The sequence below is a fragment of the Oryctolagus cuniculus genome, chromosome 16 (assembly GCF_051225735.1).
Source record: "Oryctolagus cuniculus isolate XC-2025 breed Fujian yellow rabbit chromosome 16, ASM5122573v1, whole genome shotgun sequence".
NCBI classification, from domain to species: domain Eukaryota; kingdom Metazoa; phylum Chordata; class Mammalia; order Lagomorpha; family Leporidae; genus Oryctolagus; species Oryctolagus cuniculus.
This window is the reverse complement of record NC_142882.1, coordinates 10,275,965-10,299,533: the sequence shown is the minus strand read 5'-3', so window position 1 is coordinate 10,299,533 and position 23,569 is coordinate 10,275,965. Positions and strand designations below refer to the sequence as shown.

Genomic DNA, 23,569 nt, shown 5'->3' with positions numbered 1-23,569 from the left:
CTTTGCCAAACTCCTCTATGAGTTCCAATAGTCTCTTAGTAGAGTTCTTTGGATCCTCTAAGTACAGAATCATATCGTCTGCAAAGAGGGATAGTTTGACTTCTTCCTTCTTGATTTGTATTCCTTTGATTTCTTTTTCTTGTCTGATGGCTCTGGCTAAAACTTCCAGAACTATCTTAAATAGCAGTGTTGAGAGTGGGCATCCCTGCCTGGTGCCAGATCTCAGTGGAAATGCTTCCAACTTTTCCCCATTCAATAGGATGCTGGCTGTGGGTTTTTTATAAATTGCTTTGATTATATTGAGGAATGTTCCTTCTATACCCAATTTGCTTAGAGTTTTCATCATGAAAGGGTGTTGAATTTTATCAAATGCTTTCTCTGCATCAATTGAGATAATCATATGGTTTTTCTTCTGCAGTCTCTTAATGTGGTGAATCACATTGATTGATTTGCGAATGTTGAACCATCCCTGCATACCAGGGATGAATCCAACTTGGTCTGGGTGGATGATTTTCCTGATGTGTTGTTGTATTCTATTGGCAAGAATTTTATTGAGGATTTTTGCGTCTGTGTTCATCAGGGATATTGGTCTGTAATATTCTTTCAGTGCTGCATCTTTCTCTGGCTTAGGGATTAAGGTGAATCTGGCTTCATAGAAAGAATTTGGGAGGATTCCCTCTTCTTCGATTGTTCTGAATAGTTTGAGAAGAAATGCGATTAGTTCTTCTTTAAATGTCTGGTAGAATTCAACAGTGAATCCATCTGGTCCTGGGCTTTTATTTGTTGGGAGGGCCTTTATTACTGTTTGAATTTCTGTTTCAGTTATGGGTCTATTTAGGTTTTCGATGTCTTCATGGTTCAATTTTGGTAGATTGCATGTGTCCAGGAATCTATCCATTTCTGATAGGTTTTCCTGTTTGTTGGCATACAGGTCCTTGTAGTAATTTCTGATGATTCTTTTTATTTCTGTGGTGTCTGTTGTTACGTTTCCTTTTTCATCTCTGATTTTATTGATTTGGGTCTTTTCTCTTCTTTTTTTAGTTAGTTGGGCCAATGGGGTGTCAATTTTGTTTATTTTTTCAAAAAACCAGCTTCTTGCTTGGCTGATTTTTTGTACTTTTTTTTGGATTCAATCCTGTTAATTTCTTCTCTGGTTTTAATTATTTCTCTTCTCCTACTAGATTTGGGTTTGGTTTGCTGCAGTTTTTCTAGGTCCTTGAGGTGCACTGAAAGCTCATTTATTTGGTACCTTTCCAATTTCTTGATATAGGCACCTATTGCTATAAATTTGCCTCTCAATACTGCTTTTGCTGTATCCCATAAGTTTTGATATGTTGTGTTGTTGTCTTCATTTACTTCCAGAAAGTTTTTGATTTCTCTTTTGATTTCTTGAATGACCCAGTGTTCATTCAGGAGCATGTTGTTCAGTCTCCATGTGTTTGCATACTTTCTGGGGTTTCCTGAATTGCTAATTTCCAGCTTCATCCCGCTGTGGTCTGAGAAGCTGCATGGTATGATTCTAATTCTTTTAAATTTGCTGAGATTTGCTTTATGGCCTAGTATGTGATCAATCCTAGAGAAGGTTCCATGCGCTGCTGAGAAGAATGTGAAGTCTGTAGATGTAGGGTTGAAAGTTCTGTAGATATCTGTTAGATCCATTTGGGCAATAGTGTCAATTAAATCTGCTGTTTCCTTGTTGATCTTCTGTCTGGATGATCTGTCTATTTCTGAGAGTGGAGTATTGAAGTCCCCCAGTACTATTGTATTGGAATCTAAATCTTCCTTTAAGTCCCTTAACATATCTTTTAAAAAGACCGGTGCCCTGTAATTAGGTGCATATACATTTGTAATAGTTCCATCTTCCTGTTGAATTGAACCCTTAATCATTATATAGTGTCCCTCTTTGTCTCTCTTAACAGTTTTTGTCTTAAAGTTTATTTTGTCTGATATTAATATGGCTACACCTGCTTTTTTTGGTTTCTGTTGGCATGGAATATCTTTTTCCAACCTTTCACTTTCAGTCTGCATGCCTCTTTGTTAGAGAGATGTGTTTCTTGTAGGCAACAAATAGTTGGGTTGTGTTCTGTGAGCCAGTCAGCCAAACGGTGTCTTTTAACTGAAGAATTCAGACCATTAATGTTCAATGTGACTATTGATACGTAGTGACTTTGCCCTGCCATTTTCCCAGAAATATTTTCTAGTATATGCTTTGAGCTTCCCATGCTCTTTTACTGGTAGGTGTTCTTCCTTTCCCTTCTTTCATATTGATGGCCGTGTTTCTGTGTTTCTGAGTGTAGCACATCTTTAAGTATCTTTTGCAGGGCCGGAAGAGTGGCGGCAAAGTCTTTCAATTTCTGTTTGCTATGAAAGGTCTTTATTTCACCTTCATTCACAAATGAGAGCTTGGCAGGATATAATATTCTGGGCTGGCAATTTTTCTCTCTTAGCACCTGTGCTATGTCTCGCCATTCCCTCCTAGCTTGTAGGGTTTCTGATGAGAAGTCAGCTGTGAGTCTGATTGGAGATCCTCTGAGAGTAATCTGACGTTTCTCTCTTGCACATTTTAGGATCTTTTCTTTATGTTTCACTGTGGTAAGTTTAATTACCACGTGTCGTGGTGAGGATCTCTTTTGGTCATGTTTACTGGGGGTTCTATGAGCTTCCTGTACTAGGATATCTCTGTCCTTCTCCAAACCTGGAAAGTTCTCTGCTAGTATCTCACTAAAAAGGCCTTCCAATCCTTTCTCTCTCTCCATGCCTTCAGGAACTCCTAGAACTCGAATGTTGGTTTTTTTAATAGTATCCTGTAGATTCCCAACAATATTTTTAGGTTTCTAATTTCCTCTTCTTTTCTTTGGTTTGACTGTATGTTTTCCTGTGCTCTATCTTCTAAGTCCGATATTCTCTCTTCTGCTTCACCCATTCTGTTTTTAAGGCTTTCTAATGTGTTTGTCATTTGATCTATTGAGCTCTTCATTTCATTTTGATGTCTCTTCACTATAACACTTTCCTGTTCTACTAGTTTCTGAGTTTCATTTTGACTCTTCCTTAAAATTTCATTTTCAAGAGAGAGATTTTCAATCTTGTCCATTAAGGATTTCTGTAGTTCAAGGATTTGCTTTTGAAAACTTCTAAATGTTCTTATCATAAATTTTTTGAAATCCATATCTTGCATTTCTTCTATCTCATCATCTTCAAACTCTTGGCTTGGGGTGTTTTGCTTATTTGGAGGCATCATAGTGTCATCGTTGATCTTGCTCCCTCTATTTCTGTGTTTGTTACTCGGCATAGTTAATTCTTCTTGTGCCACTGTGCGTTTTTTTTTTTTTATACTGTGTCTGTGTTAAGTGGACTGCCTGCTGTTGGAGGAGCCTTGGAGACTTAAGATGGGTGCGGCCTGAGAGCTCTGCCTGGTTCTTCCAGGTTAAGGGTGTGCAAAGGTGACACCCTCAGGTTATGCGTGGTAAATCTCTCTCTTTTTATTTATTTATTTATTTTATTTATTCAGGGGGTAAGTAACACCGCAGGGCATGGCTGTGCAGAATTGATGGTATTTAGCTTCCAGTCTTTGGCTCCTCTGGACTCCCACTGGGTTGCCTAGGCTACTGAATTGTAGTGACTCAGTTCCTTAGCTCTCCCCCATTGATATGTAAATCCAGAGAGGGGGCCTGCTCTTTGTCTCTTGGGAATTCTTCAAGCCTTGCAGCCTTGTAACCTTTGCAAGGTTAGGGGGAAGAGAAACCCCGAAGCTTTTTTTTTTTCCTTCTTTCTGGTAGTGAGTTTGCTGCACTTTCCGGCCCCCCTCTAGATTCTGACCCCCGTTTCCCCACCAATGTCTCGGGTTATTGAGCTCACCTCCCCTTCCAGCACCAATGTGTGGACTCGGAGCCCTGAGCGTCCCAAGTCTTCCCACTGTTGTCTGTGTGGCATGCACTCCCCTTGGAGCACTGGCGCACAGACCCTGGGGCTTCTGCGGCTCGGTCCTGTGACTTGGCTTCTGTGCGGTGGGCGACCTTGTTCTCCCAGTAGGTCCTCCGATTCACGGCTGCTCCATCCAGAAGGGTTTCCCCTGCAATTTTTTTTGGTTCTATTTTCTGTGGCTACCGTAACTCCCCTTTTATTAAACTAAATTTTCCCGGACTATCGGTGCGCGCCCTCACTATTCCGCCATCTTTCCCATTTCGGGGGAAGCCATTTTAATCCATAAGCTGTACTTTAGAAATTTATATTCATTAAATAAAAGTTAACAAAAAACAAAGATATAGTAATGAAAACATCGTGGTACTAGCATGAAAACTGACACATAGATAACGAGCAAATTAGAGGGCCTAGAAATTAATCAATGAATATATTACAAACGTATTTTTGACATAAGTATTCAAACCACACATTGTTGAAAGGATAATCTATTCAAGAAATGGTGCTGGCAAAATTGGATGTATATGCAGAAGAATGAACCAGGTCCTTACCTCTCACCATATGCAAAAATCAACTCAAGATGGATCTAAGACCCAAGTTGAAGACCTGAGAGTATACAGTTGCTGGAAGAAAATTGGGGTAAGCATCGTGAGACACTGGGTTAGGTGATGACTTTTTGGATAAAAACCCCTAAATCATAGGCAACAAAAGAAGAACTAGAGAAATGGGTTTGCTATAAACTCAGAAGCTTCAGTACAGCAAAGGATACAATCAATAGAGTGAAGAGACATTCAACAGAATGGGAAAATTTATGTTAATTTTACTTACAAGTTTCATGTGTTTCATGTATACAGATTTAGGAACATAGTGATACTTCTCCTCGTACCCTCCTTCATGCCCACACTCCAACACTGCTTCTTCCTACCTCTCCCATTCCTACTTTTAATTTTTACAAATATCTATTTTCAATGTACTTGGTGATCATATAGTTAACCCTACACTCAGTAAAAGCATTCAACAAATTGTGTGAAACAATAACCACTCTTCTGCAACAGAAGAGACAAAGACTGTAAACGATCACTGAACCTCAAAATGTCCATTTTACCCCAATACATTATATTTCAGGTACGGTGTTAGTTACCTTGGGTCAGAGAAAATATGATATCTGTCTTTTTGGGACTGGCTTATTTCACTAAGTATAATGTTTTCCAGTTGCATCCATCTTGTTGCAAAAGACAGGATTTCCTTTTTTTTAACAGCTGAGTAGTACTCCATAGTGTAGATATTCTATAATTTCTTTATCCAGTCAACAGTTGATGGACACATAGCTTGTTTCCGTATCTTAGCTATTAAGAATAGTGATGCAATGAACATGAGGGTATAGATAACTCCTTCAGGTGCTGGTTTCTTTTGGTTTGGGTAAATTCCCAGGAGTGGGATGGCTGGATCATATGGTAGGTCTATATTCAGATGTCTGAGGTATCTCTATTGTTTTCCACAATGGCTGCACCAATTTACATGCCCACTGACAGTGGATTAGGGAACCCTTTCCACCACATCCTTGCCAGCATTTGTTGTTTGTTGATTTCTGTAAGAGAGCCATTCTAACTGGAGTGAGGTGAAACCTCATTGTGGTTTTGATTTGCATTTCCCTGATGGCTAGTGATCCTGAACATTTTTTCATGTGTCTTCTGGCCATTTGGATTTCCTCTTTTGAAAAATGCCTATTCAAGTCCTTTCCCCATTTCTTTCTTAATAGGATTGTATTTTTTGTTGTTGTTGGATGTAAAGCTCTTTTTAGATTCTGCATGTTAGCCCTTTATCAGTGGCATAGGTTGCAAATACTTTTTCATCTGTCGATTGCCGCTCCATTTTGCTGCATGTTTCTTTTGTGGTGCAGTAGCTTTTCAGCTTGATGTAACCCCATTTGTCCATCTTGGCTTTGATTGCCTGTGTTTCTGAAGTCTATTCAAAAAAGTCTCTGCCTATGCCAAAGTCTTGTAGAGTTTCCCTAATATTATCTAGTAATTTGATGGTATTGGGTCATAGATATAGGTCCTTGATCCATTTTGAGTGGATTTTTTTGTAACTTGTATGGTATGGGTCTAGTTTTATACTTCTGCAAGTGGAGATCCAGTTTCCCCAGTACCATTTGTTGAAGAGTCTGAGCTTGCTCCAGGGATTGATTTTAGCTCCTTTGTCAAAGATACATAGGTTGTAGATGTGTGGATTGATTTCTAGGGTTTCTGTTTTGTTCCATTGGTCTACATGTCTGTTTTTGTGCCAGTACCAGGCTGTTTTAAAGATTTATTGAAAAGACAAAGTTATGAGAGAGGTAGAGACTGAGAGAGAGGTTTCCATCTGCTGGTTCACTCCCTAGATGGCCACAGTAGCTGAAGTTGTGCTGATCTGAAGCCAGGAGCCAGGAGCTTCTTCCAGGTCTCCCACATGGGTGCAGGGACCCAACAAGTTGGGCCATCTTCTACTGATTTCCCAGGCCATAGCAGAGAGCTAGATTGGAAGAGGAGCAGCCAGGACTAGAACCAGCACCCATGTAGGATGGCAGCGCTACAGGCTAGGGCTTTAACCCACTGTGGCACAGCTCCAGCCCAATACCAGGGTGTTTTGATTATAAATCCCCTGTGTTAATTCTTGAAATCTGGTATTGCAATGTCTTGTGCTTTGTTTTTGTTGTATAGGTTTGCTTTAGCTATTTGGGGTATCTTGTGTTTCCATATAACTTTTAGCAGCATTTCTTTTCTAGATCTGAGAAGAATGTCATTGTTATTTTGATTGGGATTACATTGAACCTGTAAATTGCTTTCAGTAGTGTGGAAATTCTGAAGATATTGATTCTTCCAATCCATGAACCTGGGAGAATTTTCCATTTTTAAGGTTTTCTACTCTTTTTTTTAAATGTTTTATAATTTTTATCATAGAGATCTTTGGCCTCCTTGGTTAAATTTATTCCAAGGTATCTATTTTTTTGTAGCTATTGTGAATTGAATTGATCTTAAAGTTCTTTCTGGGCTGGTGCCATGGCTCAATAGGCTAATCATCCACCTGCGGCACCGGCACCCCGGGTTCCAGTCCCGGTTGTTTGGGGCGCCAGACTCTGTCCCTTTTGCTCCTCTTCCAGTCCAGCTCTCTGCTGTGGCCCAGGAGTGCAGTGGAGGATGGCCCAAGTGCTTGCACCCTGCACCCACATGGGAGACCAGGAGAGGTACCCGGCTCCTGGCTTTGGATCAGTGCGGTGTGCCGGCCACAGCATGCCGGCCGCAGTGAACCAACAGAAAAAGGAACTCTGTGTATCTCTCTCACGTCCATGCAGCCTGTCCAAAAAAATTAAAAAAAAAAAAAGTTCTTTCTCAGCCATGGCATTGTCTGTGTTTACAAAGGCTATTGATTTTTGTGTATTGATTTTTTTCTTTTTTTAAGATTTATTTATTTTTTATTTTTTTGACAGGCAGAGTGGACAGTGAGAGAGAGAGACAGGGAGAAAGGTCTTCCTTTGCCATTGGTTCACCCTCCAATGGCTGCCCTGGCCAGTGCCCTGCGGCCAGCGCACCATGCTGATCCGATGGCAGGAGCCAGGTACTTATCCTGGTATCCCATAGGGTGCAGGGTCCAAGTACTTGAGCCATCCTCCACTGCACTTCTCTGGCCACAGCAGAGAGCTGGCCTGGAAGAGGGCAACCAGGACAGAATTCGGCGCCCCGACTGGGACTAGAACCTGGTGTGCCAGCGCCGCAAGGCAGAGGATTAGCCTAGTGAGCCGCAACGCCAGCTAAGATTTATTTATTTATATGAAAGAATTACATAGAGAAGAAGTGAAGGAGGAGGAGGGAGGAGGGAGGGGGAAGGAGGGGAAGAGGAAGGGGAAGTAGAAGTCTCCTACACGGGTCCAGGGACCCAAATTCTTGGGCCATTTTCCACTGCTTTCCTAGGCCATAGCAGAGAGTTAGATCAGAAGTGGAGCCGCTGGGTCTTGAACTAGTGCCCCTATTAGATTCTGGCACTGTAGGCAGTGACTTAACCCACTACACCACAGCGCCAGCCCCTGTATGTTGATTTTCTATCCTGCCACTTTACCAAACTCTTTTATGAGATCCAATAGTCTCTCAGTGTCTTTTGGATCCCATATATCATATCATCTGCAAATAGGGATAATTTGACTTTCTCCTTTCTGATGGGATCCCTTTGATTTCTTTTTCTTGCCTAACTGTTCTAGCTGAAACTTCCAAGACTATGTTAAATAGCAGTGGTGAGAGTGGGCATCCTGTTCTGGTTCCAGATCTTAGGGGAAATGCTTCTAGGTTTTTGCCATTCAATAGGATGCTGGCCATGGGTTTGTCATAAATTGCCTTAATTGAGTTGATCAGAGATTCTTAATGGAGGGACCACTTCAAACAAGCTGTGTTCAGGACACATTACTGCCTAACACAGAACACAGTAGTTTTGGAGGATTGTGATCTGGAAATTGATTGTACTTTTCAAGGCAACTTAGGTTATACTGTGAGAATACATGAACCTCAAAGTTGTAAGGGATCAATGCAATAAAGATTTACATCAGTCTCAGAGTGAACATATAACAGTTGTGTACTGCGTGAGTGCAGAGGAGCACCACACACTGATGTTTGATGGCCCTTTATTGCCGGCAGTGGAGAATGGGCTCACACCCTCAAGAACTCTGTACCCTGAATCCCAAAGCAACATAGTTTATAGAGGCAGAATCCACAGAATCGGGAGGGGAATACATGGTTGTTAGGATCAGGGGAGAATACATGGTTACTGGAGTCAAGCTGACCTATGGCCTATGCGATACTAATATCAATTATAATCTTTACAATCGCTTGAGCGATCATGCTAGGGGGTTTCTTTGTTTTGCCAGGTGTGATGTAGTAGACTGCTATTGTTGAGTGTTTTAGATTATAGTTTTAGACCAGAGTCTCATGGAGTGTGTGGGGTGCTTTCTCAGGATGGAGTCTCAGGTGCTCTAAGATGGAGCTCCTACTGTCAAGGTGCTACTTCACAGTGATTGCTGGGAGAGGGGTTGTGCTCCCTAGTGACATGGGGTGATGATGAGGGAAAGAACACTGTCCTGATGATGCCACATCCAAACTTCATGCCTTCCTTCGTTGGACTTGCAAAGCATACAGAACCTTTGGGGGATCTTATGTATTTTGTTCCATGGTGTGAGTGGGGAGTCACTTTCCTTAAAGCAATGGTCACATGCAATGTGATCTTCTCTGTGCTCAGAATGACAGAGTGCAGCATGGGTACTGCCTCATTCACAATAACATCCTGATTTGCTGCCACAATCCTCACCTTCCCGATGTGAAGAAGTATTTTTCCACAATGTGTACATTGACAAGACTCTCTACATCACTGTGTAGTATGTACACATTTGCAGATGAAACTCATGCTTGCCATGAAAGCAATATCACTAGATACTGAGGATGCCTTTTGTTCCTTAAGATACAGATGGATTTGTATGAATTTTATCTCTATATATCTGAATCCATCCCTTATATGTAGCATATATTTAGGATTTTGTATATGTATGTACATGGGACAAAGACATGTGTTGAGTACACATGTACCTCCTGCCGCATTTGAATGCTTTCTCTTTCCAGTTATACCTGTCCTTCAGCTTCAGTGTTAGGGCGGACATTGGAGGGTGAACCAATGGCAAAAGGAAGACCCTTGCCTCTCTCTCTCTCTCTCTCTCTCACTGTCCACTCTGCCTGTCAAAAATTTAAAAAGAAAAGAAAAGAAAAGTAAAGAAAAGAAAAGAAAAGATTGCATGGACTGAAAAATATCCCTAAGCTGAATGGACTGAGCTGCCTTGATTGATATGGGGAAGGGATTTAGTGGACTATGTGTATTGCAGCAGCAGATGCAGTGCCCCGGCGTGTGGTTGTGATGTCCAACACACAGGGCAGAAGCATTTTTCACAGTGTTTGCTTTCCTGCCTTGCACTTACAAATAAGATCTATTTGAATAGTATGGGAAATGTTTGCTGTTTTTCCCTTTTTTAAAAAAAATTGCTTTTGTTTAAAATTTGATCACCTTGACTACTGTAAACATAGCCTATTTTTGTGCTTAAGATACTGAATGGAAAACTCTATTGTGTGTTGCTGGACTGTTTTGAAAATATTTGGTCAAATGTGTATTAATTTGCCTGTAATGGAATTTAAAGCAAGCAAAGAAACAAACAAAAACCTTGTGAAAATGGCCTAAGAACATTATCCTTAGTTACTTGAAGAGTTTCTAGTTTTTTAAAATACATTTTATGTCAAAAATAATTTTTATTAATTTAGAGAAGACAATCAATGTCTGTGAGAAAACAGACTTTTCTTTTGGATTTTCTTTTTGTGGTCATTGTGAGTGATTGCTTTTTCCTTTTCTTACTTTCACATTCTTCCTTTGTTCTAAAACTTAGACAGACATCTAGCTTTGACAATCATAATATGTTTTATTTTTCTGAGGGAGGAATAACATATAATGCTGTTTAGTTTTGTACTGTTGGTGTGTTGGTGAATTTTTAAACTGTGTGCCAAATGCAATCAATTATATGAACTGAGAAAAAATGCACTTATCCTAAAAATAAAACACTGCAAGTAGAAATTGTGTAAAATATTTCATGAATTTAACACAACTTGAAATGACAGTCTGTTACCCTTAACCTTCAAACACATGAATCAATGAAAAGCAACCAACAGATGATTGCATAAATTTATTTAATCCCACATAATTTTTAACAGGTATGAATTTAACACTCAAATTATGGATGAAATATAGAAATAAGAAAAATTTCCTAGAAAGAGGAGCAATGTTATCCATTGTGAGAAAACAAAACATCCACTCTCTTGGGCATGTAACATTTGAGAGCCATTATCAAATCCCAAGAACTCTTATTTTTGCTTAAGATAGAAAAATGCAGAGAATGTTCAACAATAAAACGTGAAATGATAAAACAGAATCCTGAGCAATAGGAAAAGAGTGAATAAAAATTGAGTGAACATTGTGAATATTCTGACAATTAGACATTCTAAACCAAATGCTTATTTTCAAGGCAAATATAATTGAATGAAATTGCTTCTATAAGAGTTGATACATTACTGGAAAATTACAGAGAGGTCTCAAGAAAATGGCTTTGGTGAATAGATTAGAGATACTCCTGAATGCTTGGATAACTGACAAGTCAGATGGTATTCAACCATTTCAGAAGGTACTGAAAAGAGAGATGCTTGCCTCTTGGGTTCCATCCCTAAGTAGAAGTGAAATCGCATGTTGGAACACATCAAGGCTTTCCTGAAGGGCTTGGGAAGGTGAGTGTGATCATGGGCACAGTTTGCTTCAGAGGAGTCTCAGGTTCCTTCTGCGATCTTCTAGAGCCCTTGGAACCTCACTCACACCTCCTCCATGTGCCAGAGCTGAGGAACCACTGAGTGGAAGTCTGAGTCTGACCATTGTTGCATCAGGGCATGGCTGTGTTGTTGCTCTAAATTCCATAGTCTCTCCCTTCTCCCTGATGCTGCCCCTCTCTTTAGGTGGCTGTGGAAGAACTACCAACATGGGCTGGCCTTCCACTTTGCCATGTAGGAGATCAATAAGGACCCCCAGCTACTCCCCTGCCTGACCTTCAGTTTCCAACTCTACAATTCTGTTACCAGTGACACGCTGAGGAGTACTGTGTACTGGTTGACTGGAAAGCATCATCTCATCCCTATCTACATCTGCCAGACACAAGGCAAGACGGTTGCCATCATTGCTGGAACCACATCAGCATTTTCAGCTGAAACTTGAATGGTACTGGAGCTGTACAAAACCCCACAGGTAAATGGGTTGTGACTTCTGGTGAGAAATGTTTCCATCTCCCACCAGATCTGTCACACCTGATGCAAGGGTCATGTGGAAGCCAGTTACACATATACTACTCTTAGTTGAAACAAATTCTGGGGAATTCGTTAGGCTGTGAGAAAGGGAAGGAGGAATGGATGCTGAGAGCCTCAGCCCAGATCTCTGTCTAGGGCCAATGTATCCATCCCCACCTGTTGGGAATGTTGATTGTTGACTCTTCATAGGAAATACCCACAGCACAGAGATGTCCTAAGATGACTCTATGTTAGTTGTGGGGATATAAAGACCTGGGCCTGTATTTTCCATTTAGGACCCCACTGAAGACGATGACAATCCCAAAGATCATTAATGAATATTTGGGGTTTGGTTACGGTTAGATGAGATTTCTCTCTCTTCCTATGCTCAGTCCTGACTTCGTCACATGTAGCAGATTCATTCACAGGGTTCCCAGTTTACTTTCCATGTGCAACTCAGAGATTTAAATCTTTTTGTGTGTTTGAGGGACTGAGAAACAATTCAGGCAGACAGTGTACACCTATTCACTGGTTTAGTCACCAAATACCCACCATGGTGCTGGTGCAGATTGGCTGTGGTGCAGCCAGGAGCCTAGCATTCAATACAAATCTCCCAAGTAGGTGTCAGGAACCCAATTACATGATCCAATTGAGCTGCCTCCCTGGATCTGCATTCACATTTCAGAGACTCTTAAAGGAGACCCATGGGAAACAGGTAGCATTGTGCACCCATTACCATCAGGCTCAGACTGGAATAGCATAGGAGGATTCAAACCCTCAGGAGATCAGCACAGTAAAGAGTTGTTTGTCTCAGAGGTAACATGTAATCCCAGTTGTAGTGGGGCTGTTAACCTCTTGTGACATGCAGTGAGAAGTGGGAAACACCAATGTCCTGGTGATTCTGCAACCAGAAATCGTATCTCCTTCTCTCCATGGCTTGCCATGAAGATACATGGGTATCTTACTCACTTTCATGCTATGAATGAAGATCTACATTTCTTCTAAAAGCAATAGGCATTGAAGCATTGTTTTCTCTGATCCCAGGTAATAGAGCTTGGCTGTGTCTATGCTGGACATTGTCTTCCCAATATCATTGTGTTCAGATGTGCCTGTTGGAGAGCAGTGTTTTTTTTTTTCTCACTTCCCAAGATTGACAACTCGTAACCCACCTTCATCAGATCATGATGGTTTTCTTTCCTTTCAAATCACATATCATCCTGTTGATCCCATGCTATATGAGCGAGACAAGTTTCCATCACTCTCTTAGATGGCCAACAGTGATAACTCTCTGGTCTGTGGAATGCACTCGTTGCTACCACAGTTTGGCTGGATTTCGGTGGTACTCTTTGTATCTAATGATATGAAAGGAGAGCAGTTCCTTCAGAATATTGAAGCTGAGATGGTAAAGAAAGGTGTCTGTTTGGCCTATTCAGAAAAGCTCCCTGACACTAAGTCAAGGTATGCAGAAACTGAAATCTCTTGCCTAGAGGTGATAAACATTTCATCAGCAAATGTGCATATTCTATATGGTGATGTAAGGAGTCTCTATACCATCGAATTCCTAAGTGAATTCTATTTAACACTGGAGAAGGTGTGGATCATAGATGCAAAGTGGGATATTGTTGTGCTTGAGACACAACACATGCTGCATTTTGTCCATGGAGGCTTCTCATCTTCACACCACAAGGGAGAAACTCCTGGCCTCGAATATATTATCAAGACAGTGAACATGGGCCGGCACCATGACTCACTTGGTTAATCCTCCGCCTGCGGTGCCGGCATCTCATATGGGCACTGGGTTCTAGTCCCGGCTGCTGCTCTTCCAGTCCAGCTCTCTGCTGTGGCCCGGGAGGGCAGTGGAGGATGGCCCAAGTGCTTGGGCCCTGCACCCACATGGGAGACCAGGAAAAAGTACCTGGCTCCTGGCTTCAGATTGGCAGAGCATGCCGGCCATAGCCATAGTGAGAGCTGGATTGGAAGAGGAGCAGCCAGGAGTAAAACCGGCATCCATAGGGGATGCTGGTGCTTCAGGCCAGGGCTTTAACCTGCTGCACCACAGCACCGCCCCTCAATTTCTTTTGTAACATGTGAAAGTGCGGTATGTTTTTTATTAACTTGATGATTCAGTGAAGCAATATTTTTAACTATATAGCAAATGATCTGAGATCCACACAATTTTTATCCTCTCTGTATATATTTACTAACACATGTAAAAGAAATTATGACATTTTGGATTGGGGAGTATGGTTATTTCGTTTAGCTTAATGACTTCCAGTTCCAAGTGTGCACATTTCATTCTTTCTCATGGCTGATAATTAATATTTCACCATATATATATATATATATATATATACATGTACATCTTGTGTTTCCTTCATCCATTCATCAGTTGATGGACATGTAGATTGATTTCACAGCTTAGCTATTGTGCATTGAGCTGCTACGGATATGAGAGTGCAAGTGACTCTTTCATGTGCTGATTTAATTTCCTTTCTATATCTTTGTTTGCCTACGTATGGGATAGCTGGACTGTATCTTAGAACTAGTATTGTTTTTCTGAGGAATCCCCATACCATCTTCCATAATGGTTGTAGCATTTTTCATTCATTCCCACCAAGAGTTTATTGTAGTACTTTTCCTGCCACACAGTCTCCAGAACTTGTTATTGCTCGAAGTTTGGATGATAGCCATTCTATCTGGGGTGTGGTGAAACCACACTCTGGGTTTTATTTCCATTTCCCTAATGTCTTGTGATCCAGAGCATCTTTTCATGTGTTTGTTGGCCATTTGTATTTCATCCTTTGAAAAATGCCTGTTCATATTCCTTACTCCATTTCTTAACTGGATTGTTTGTTTTGTTGTTGTTAAGTTTCTTGAGGTCCTTTTCCCCCCCAAAGAAACCTTATGTTTAAGGAATACAAACTCCATGCATTTCACAAGTACAACTTTAGGAATGTAGTGATTCTGCCCAACATTTCCGCCCTCCAATCCTTCCTTCTCCTCCCTCTTCCTTTCCTATTCTGGATATTAATACTTTATTGGATATTGGATGTATATTTTGTAGATATTTTCCCTCATTCTGTAAGCTGTGTTTACCTTGATGGGTGTGTCCTTTGCTGAGTAGAAGTTAGTTAGTTTGATGTAATCTCATGTGCTTATCTTTTCCTTTATTGCCTGTAGTTCTGGGGTCTTATCCAAGAAGTCTTTGCCTAAGTCAATGTCTTGCAGTGTTTCCCCAATGTTTTCCTCTAGTAATTTGATGTTTTCAGGGCTTAGGTTTAGATCTTTGATCAATTATGAATTGATATTTATATAGGCTTTAAGGTAGCAGAATGATTTCAAGAGTCTGCATGTGGAAATCAAAGTTTCCCAATACTACTTGTTGAAGAGACTGTCCTTTCTGAAGAGAGTGAGTTTGGCTCTGTGTAGCATTTTGAATTATAATTTAATAATGAGAGGTCATAGAATAATAATACTTCTCACTGTAGGATGAAATGCTATAAAATATCCTAATATAGCTCATTACAAAGAATAGGAAGGAAAAAAATTGCCCAAACATATTCTTTTTTATGGGAATGTATGCAAAGCTAAGAAATGTGGATTACTGATATATCTCATAGCAGCTATGTCTGCTATAATGTTGTATATATGTATGCTATAGCTCATGTGCTTTGTGAGACATTGTTGGGGAAAATAAAATTGGGTCCACTTTATATCATAAAATGACTCTGAAAAATGAAGCAATGTCACAAAGAAAGCCTGCCACAACTAGTGAGGAGAGTCTGTGAGCCTATTGTTAAATACAAGATCACAGAGCTTGCATGTAAGCACAGGGTACATCTGCTGGTTATAGATGGATTTGCCTGGATTTTAAACCTGGCTTGCTTGGATCTATTACCCATATGTAGAACAGTATTAGGAACTTCGCCATATGTATACATGAAAATCCACTAATCAAATTATTTGAGGAAATCAAATTTAATGTGTCACAGAAGGGAAATGTATATATATATATATATATATAGTACATTATATATGTTTAAATTTACACAGTTTACTTCACTGTGTAATTTCAATGTTTTTTTTAACTTTTATTTAATGAATATAAATTTCCAAAGTACGACTTATGCATTACAATGGCTTCCCCCCCATACCGTCCCTCCCACCTGCAACCCTCCTCTTTCCCACTCCCTCTCCCCTTCCATTCACATCAAGATTCATTTTCGATTCTCTTTATCTACAGAAGATCAGTTTAGCATACATTAAGTAAAGATTTCAACAGTTTGCTCCCACACAGAAACATAAAGTGAAAAATAATAGATGATTTTTTAAATGATGATGAAATCAGATCAGACCTATTGTCATGTTTTATCCCAGTGAGAGTCAAGTTGGGAATTGATAATTTCTTCTTCTTCTTTTTTTTTTTTTTTTACAGAAGATCAGTTTAGTATACATTAAGTAAAGCTTTCAACAGTTTGCACCCCCATAGAAACACAAAGTGAAATATACTGTTTGAGTACTTGTTATAGCATTAAGTCTCAATGTACAGCACGCTAAGGACAGAGATCCCACATGAGGAGCGAGTGCACAGTGACTCCTGTCATTGACTTTACAAATTGACACTCTTGTTTACGGCCTCAGTAATCTCCCCATGCTCCAGTCATGAGTTTCCAAGGCTATGGAAGCCCCTTGAGTTCTCCGACTCTTATCTTGTTTAGACAAGGTCATAGTCAAAGTGGAGGTTCTCTCCTCCCTTCAGAGAAAGGTACCTCTTTCTTTGAAGACCTGTTCTTTCCACTGGGATCTCACTCACAGAGATCTTTCATTTAGGTTTTTTTTTTTTTTTTTTTTTTTTTTTTTTTTTGCCAGAGCGTCTTGGCTTTCCATGCCTGAAATACTCTCATGGGCTTTTCAGCCAGATCGGAATGCCTTTAGGGCTGATTCTGAGGCCTGAGTGCTGTTTAGGACATCTGCTATTCTATGAGTCTGCTGAGTATCTCACTTCCCATGTTGGATCACTCTCCCCTTTATTGTTTTTTATTTATTTATTTTTTTTTGACAGGCAGAGTGGATAGTGAGGGAGAGATAGAGAGAAAGGTCTTCCTTTTGCCGTTGGTTCACCCTCCAATGGCCGCCGCGGCCGGCGCGCTGCGGCCGGTGCACCGCGCTGATCCGATGGCAGGAGCCAGGAGCCAGGTGCTTTTCCTGGTCTCCCATGGGGTGCAGGGCCCAAGCACCTGGGCCATCCTCCACTGCACTCCCCGGCCACAGCAGAGAGCTGGCCTGGAAGAGGGGCAACCGGGACAGAATCCGGCGCCCCAACCAGGACTAGAACCCGGTGTGCCGGCGCCGCTAGGCGGAGGATTAGCCTAGTGAGCCACGGCGCCGGCCACTCTCCCCTTTATTTATTCTATCGGTTAGTATTAGGAGGTACTAGACTTGTTTAACACAGTGTTGGCCTTCAAGTGAAGGTCACATTTTCTTTTTCTTTTTTTTTCCTTTCTTTTTTTTACAGGCAGAGTTAGAGAGAGAGAGAGAGAGAAAGAGAGAATGGTCTTACTTCCATTGGTTCACTCCCCAAATGGCCACTACAGCTGGTGCACCATGTTGCACCGGATCCGAAGTCAGGAGCCAGGTGCTTCTTCCTGGTCTCCCATGCGGGTGCAGGGCCCAAGCACTTGGGCCATCTTCCAATGCCTTCCTGGGCCACAGCAGAGAGCTGTACTGGAATAGGAGCAACCCGGACAGAACGGGCACCCCAACTGGGACTAGAACCCAGGGAAGCAGCACCACAGGCAGAGGATTAGCCTAGTGAGCTGTGGCACCAGCCAGGTCATATTTTCTGTTGTGTGTGTGGGGGGGAAGTATTGAAATTCCATTAAAGTGATAATATGCAAAATCAAGATGAATGTTTCTCTTTTCATTTCAGACTCCTCAATCTGTGTGTAGCCAGAGCTGTGGCCCAGGATTCAGGAAAGTGCCACAGGAAGGAAGACCTGTCTGCTGCTATACTTGCACTTTTTGCACAGACAGAGACATTTCCAATCAGACAGGTAGAAACCGTATCCATTCCTACTGATAACTCCACTGTCATAATTATACTACTCAGCCAAAAGAAAGAATAAAATCCAGTCTTTTGCAACAACATTGATGCCACTGGAAGACATTATGCTTAGTGAAATAATTCAGCCCCCAAATGACAACTATCATCATATGTTTTCTCTGATATACAGTAGTTAATATAGAATACAAAAAAGCATTGTATAAGAATGAAATTGACTTCTTAGGGTTTCATTATGTTTTTAGCTCTTTTGTATACTCCTGTGGAACAGTGTACTATTTCTACATTTTACTTCTGGAATATTATGGCTAATGGTGCATTAAGCCTGTGGTTCTAAAGTAATTGAATTTATATTATTGCAAAAGTTAAATGAAAAGTAGGAAGGAGGAGTATTCTGGGAGGGAAGGGAGGAGGGAAGTATGGTTACCACTTTAGAGTTGTTTCTATGAAATATATGAAATATGTTCTCTTTACATTGATAACAATGTAAAAAAAGGAAAAGCAACACAAGAATATTTGTAATGGGATTGCAGTGAACCATTGCTATGAATACATATAATTACTCGCTATCTCCACACATCTATTTTATGATTGCTATGTTTACCACATTATGTGTAGACTGGTATATGGTGGCACTCATCTTATTGGGCTCAAAAGTGCTATTGATTTGACAAGACATCTTATTTTACCCTCCAGTTCTGGGAGAGGCAGCCCTAATCTGAGCTCTTCTAGTGGACCATGCTTAGATCCAAGCAAGACATGTAAAAAGCATCACCACCAAGTTTTGTTATGCTTGCTTAGATGAGCAAATCCATGTATTTTCATGCACAAATACAATGTACAAGGCTGGTGCAAGTTGATACAGAAGTATTTTATTATTTTTGTGCCATATCCTTAATATTGTGCAGTGTGAAATATGAAGACAGAATATCATAATACAGGATGCAGTTTGTCATCATTAAACAATTAACATTTAAGGAATTATCTATCAAAGACAAATATATACAATTATGTGAACTGGATAAACACTACTTAGAAAATGCTTCCATTATTCAAAGTACAGAGTAGATAATAGTTTCTATTACTCCAAAAATAATCCTTCAATGACCACTAATGCAGCAGTAGAAATCATTTAATTTTTCACACTTTAGAGAGGGAGCAGATTTTTCCGGTGTAAAGATTATAACAAAACTTATCAGAGTGATGTGCTATACCCATTAAGTATATGAAACAAGAAAGAAAAATAAATTATCATCATATGGGAATTCATAGTTCATCATATGGGTGCTTATTTGTGTCCAGAATGTCTGAGACAAAAGCCTGGAGCACCTGCTGATTCTAGGAAGAGACAATTCTCCCTGGATTTGGAATACAGATTTACCCTAGTGCCTGTTGGTATATGATAGAGGCAGTCTGTTTTCAAGATGCCAATGCAAAGGTGACCACTTTCCTAAACAGAACAAGTCAGAAATTCTATTTCAGTGTTGAGTCTCTCTTTTTCCTCAGATGCAGAGCAGTGCATCCCGTGTGCAGATCACGAGTACCCAAACATGGAGAGAAACCGCTGCCTCCCCAAGCTGGTGACCTTCTTAGCGTTTGAGGAATCCCTGGGGATGGCTCTGGCCTGCATGGCTCTGTGCTTCTCTGTCCTCACAGCTGCCATCCTCTGGGTCTTTGTGAAGCACCGAGACACTCCCATCGTCAAGGCCAATAACAGGACCCTCAGCTACATCCTGCTCATCACCCTCCTCCTGTGCCTCCTCTGCTCCTTACTCTTCCTTGGCCGTCCCAACACAGCCACCTGCCTTCTCCAGCAAATATCATTTGGCCTTGTGTTCACAGTGGCTGTTTCCACCGTGCTGGCCAAGACCATCACTGTGATTCTGGCCTTCAAAGTTACAAAAGCTGGAAGAACTATCAGGCGATTGCTGGTATCAGGAGCTTCTAACTCTGTCATTCCTATCTGTTTCCTGATCCAACTGGCTCTTTGTGGCATCTGGCTTGGGACTTCTCCTCCCTTTATTGACACAGATGCACACTCTGAGCATGGCCGCATCATCCTGGTGTGCAACAAGGGTTCAGCCACTGCCTTCTACTGTATCCTGGGCTACCTGGGCTCCTTGGCCCTGGCCAGCTTCACTGTGGCTTTCCTAGCCAGGAACCTGCCTGATACATTCAATGAAGCCAAGTTCCTGACGTTCAGCATGCTGGTGTTCTGCAGTGTCTGGGTGACCTTCCTGCCTGTCTACCACAGTACCAAGGGGAAGGTCATGGTGGCTGTGGAGGTCTTCTCCATCTTGGCCTCCAGTGTGGGGCTCCTGGGCTGCATCTTCCTCCCCAAGTGCTACATTATTCTCTTAAGACCAGAAAGGAATTCTTTGAAAGGCTTAAAGAAAAGAGCAAGTTCTAAGGGATTCTAAAAATTTCCAGTTGTTTTCCTGTCACATTTTCAGGGTTTAGGACCAAGAATGCAGGCTGAGTAGCAATCCAGATATATGAAGGAGCTAAAATGGATTTTTCCTTTATAAATGACTTGTTACTTGGATGTTTAGCCTAGCAATTTGAGCTCATGGCATCTATTTCTGGCTCTGCCTTTGGCCCCTGACCTGGACTTTTGAGTCCTGGGGGCCCTCGGAAGGAAGTGGTGAATCTTCATGTAACTTGGTCCTGGCACCCATGTGAAAATCCAGGGTCTGACTCCCTGTTGTTGGTTGTAACCTCAGCCCAGGTACAAGCATTGGGGGGTGTAGATTTGTGAAGCATAGGATAGGAGGTCTCTTGGTCTCTATCACAAACCTTCTGTTTCTCTCCATCTCAGAGTTAGTAATGGAATTTAGGGAAAATTTTAAATTGAGTAAAAATGAATCATGCTTTAAATGAAACCTCTGATGGCCATCAAGGCTACAACAGCAAGGTTATTTTTTCAAAGATTATTTATTTATTAATTTGACATGTAGAATTACAGACAGTGAGAGGGAGAGACAGAGTGAAAGTTCATCCTTCCATTGATTCGCCCCCCAAATGGCCGCTACTGGCAGAGCTAGCGTGATCCAAAGCCAGGAGCCAGGTGCTTCTTCCTTGTCTCCTATGTGGGTGCAGGGCTGAAGCACTTGGGCCATCCTCCACTGCCCTCCTGGGCCACAGAAGAGAGCTGGACTGGAAGAGGAGCAACTGGGACTAGAACCCGATGCCCATATGGGATTCTGGTGCTGCAGGTGGAGGATTAACCAAGTAAGCCACTGCACCTGTCCCCAGCAATGTTATTTTATATTTAATAGCTATCCCTGAAATGGTGGAGACTGAATTAATTTCTATTTATTTATTAATGTGCAGACAATGTAAGTGTTCTTATTTGCTAAGACATCTAATTAACATGCTTCACATCCTGTTTCCCCTGGCTGTTGAATGTTTGTCATTTATTTGTTGGCATTGTGATTTAAGTGAGATTTCTTTCCTAGATACAGGAGGTGGTAGGTCATGCAGTATTCCACTGTGGGTATACCCTGTTTTCCAAAAAAATCTTAATAAATACTCATTGTTGAGCTATTTTGAAATGGTATCTTTATCACACATACATGGGATATTGATTTGCACATGTGAATGACTCAGTAACTATATGTTCTTCAGTCAAAATACTGGTTATGTTATTCCCTTGTTTTAATTTTTCTTTTTCCAATAGCATATGGGGGCAGAATGCTGTTTGATTGATGTGAAATTCTTACAAATTGAAACATTTTTAAATTGTTCATGCAACCAATCATCTCCTTCAGTTCCCTCCTTCCCTCCTTCCCTCCTTCCTTCCTCCCTTCCTTCCTTACTTCCTTCCTTCCTTCCTTCCTTCCTCTCAATGGAGTAGTGCACTTCCATTTTGATTATGGCCTTGTTTAAATAAGGTCAGAGTTTCTGAACTCTAGAGGCTTCCATAGCCTTGGCAGCTCATGGCAAATGTTTTGGGTGATCACCAATGTCATAAATAAGATTATCAATTGTTAAATCAACAGGAGTCACTGTGCACTTGCTCCCCATGTAGGACCTCCATACTTAATGTATTGTACTATGAGAATCAACAGTAAAATTAGTCTTTAAAGAGTACTTTATACTTTGTGTGTGTGCATGTGTGTGTTTGCAAACTGTTGAACTCTTTCCTTAGTATAGAGTTGATCTTCTGTATATAAAGATAATTGAAAATGAATCTTGATGAAGAATGGGGTGGTAGAGGGATAGGAGCAGGGATGGTTTGGGGATGGGAGGTCGGGTATGGGTGGAAGAACTGCTATAATCCAAAAGTTGTACTTTGGAAATTTATATTTATTAAATAAAAAGCTTTCTAGTCAGTATGTGGCATAGGAGTGTGGCTTCATTCAATTGGATCCAGATTCCAAACACATCCACATTGCAGCATGCGTCTTTCATTCCTTTTTTTAAAGTGTAGTTTTCCATTTTACTGATTTTCATCATTCTTTTTTTTAGACAGGCAGAGTTAGAGAGAAAGAGAGAGAGAGAGAGATAGAAAGGTCTTCCTTCCATTGGTTCACTTCCAAAATGGCTCTTACGGCTGGCATGCCGTGCTGATCCGAAGCCAGGAACCAGGTGCTTCCTCCTGGTCTCCCATGTGGGTACAGGCGCCAAGCACTTGGGCCATTCTCCACTGCCTTGCTGGGCCACAGCAGAGAGCTGGACTGGAAGAGGAGCAATGGAGACTAGAACCTGGCGCCCATATGGGATGCCAGTGCTGCTGGCAGAGGATTATCCAAGTAAGCCATGGAGCTGCCCTGATTTTCATCATTCTGTTTTGCAGTTTTCTTTTCTTTTTTTTTCTTTTGCTGAACCTAATATTTGTTTTGTTATTTTTGTGATAACATAGTTTTAGTTTGCATTATATTCAAAGACTTAATGCTCCAACAAAGAAAATGTTCAACAAATAAGCAAGAAGACCATAGTTCTGCAAGAATATAGGCCAGGGCTATAAACACATGTTTTGGTCCAGGCATTCTGAACCATCTTCATTCTAGAATGCTTCCTGGTCCTCGAAAATTTTCTTTCTTTGGTAACCTTTTAAAAATATGTGTTAGTGGCTGGCGCCATGGCTCAATAGGCTAATCCTCTGCCTGCAGTGCAGAACATGAGTTTCTCTCTCTCACTCACCTCTCAAAGGTGAGCAAAACAAAGAGAAGGTGCCAGTTTGGTCATTCATAAAAGCTGCGTGACCTTACGGCTGTGCCCGCCCACAGCAAAGCTGACTCTGGGAGTGTGTGTGTGAAATAATAGGAGATTAGGACCTAATCAATGTGTAATGTGTGGAGCTAATGAACTGAGACTGTGTAAAAGAGACGGTGGGTGAGAGAACTCACAGAGTTCACGTGAGTACTCTCCAGAGACGCTACAAGTCGGTAAGCTTGGCAACCCAGTGAGAGACTGCAGGAGAATTTGAGCTCACACTGAGAGCAGCACAGATTCCCTCTGTGGTCCTTGGAAAAGAGCAGGCAAATGTTATACCCACAGGAGCCAGAGATCAGAAGCTGAGTACCTTTAATTCTGCTCAGCTGTGTGGAATTACTTCCCTTCTAAATAATAAAAAAAAAAAAGATTTACCACGCCTAACCTGGGAGTGTCACCTTTGGCACACCCTTAATCCTTAGGAACCAAACAGAGCTTTCTGGCCACACCCATCTCAAGCCTCTAAGGCTGCATCAAAGCAGATAGCCCACTT

At 41.2% G+C, this 23,569-nt stretch overlaps 1 protein-coding gene across 1 annotated transcript; it reads left to right on the top strand.

Annotated features, from left to right (window-relative positions):
• The first annotated feature begins 13,065 nt into the window (after positions 1-13,065).
• On the top strand, positions 13,066-20,279 carry LOC138843202 (vomeronasal type-2 receptor 116-like). Its single transcript, XM_089315519.1, has 3 exons — positions 13,066-13,389; positions 17,728-17,851; positions 19,366-20,279. The coding sequence occupies exons 1-3, from the start codon at positions 13,066-13,068 to the stop codon at positions 20,277-20,279; spliced, it is 1,362 nt and encodes a 453-aa protein (XP_089171645.1).
• The last annotated feature ends 3,290 nt before the right edge of the window (positions 20,280-23,569 follow it).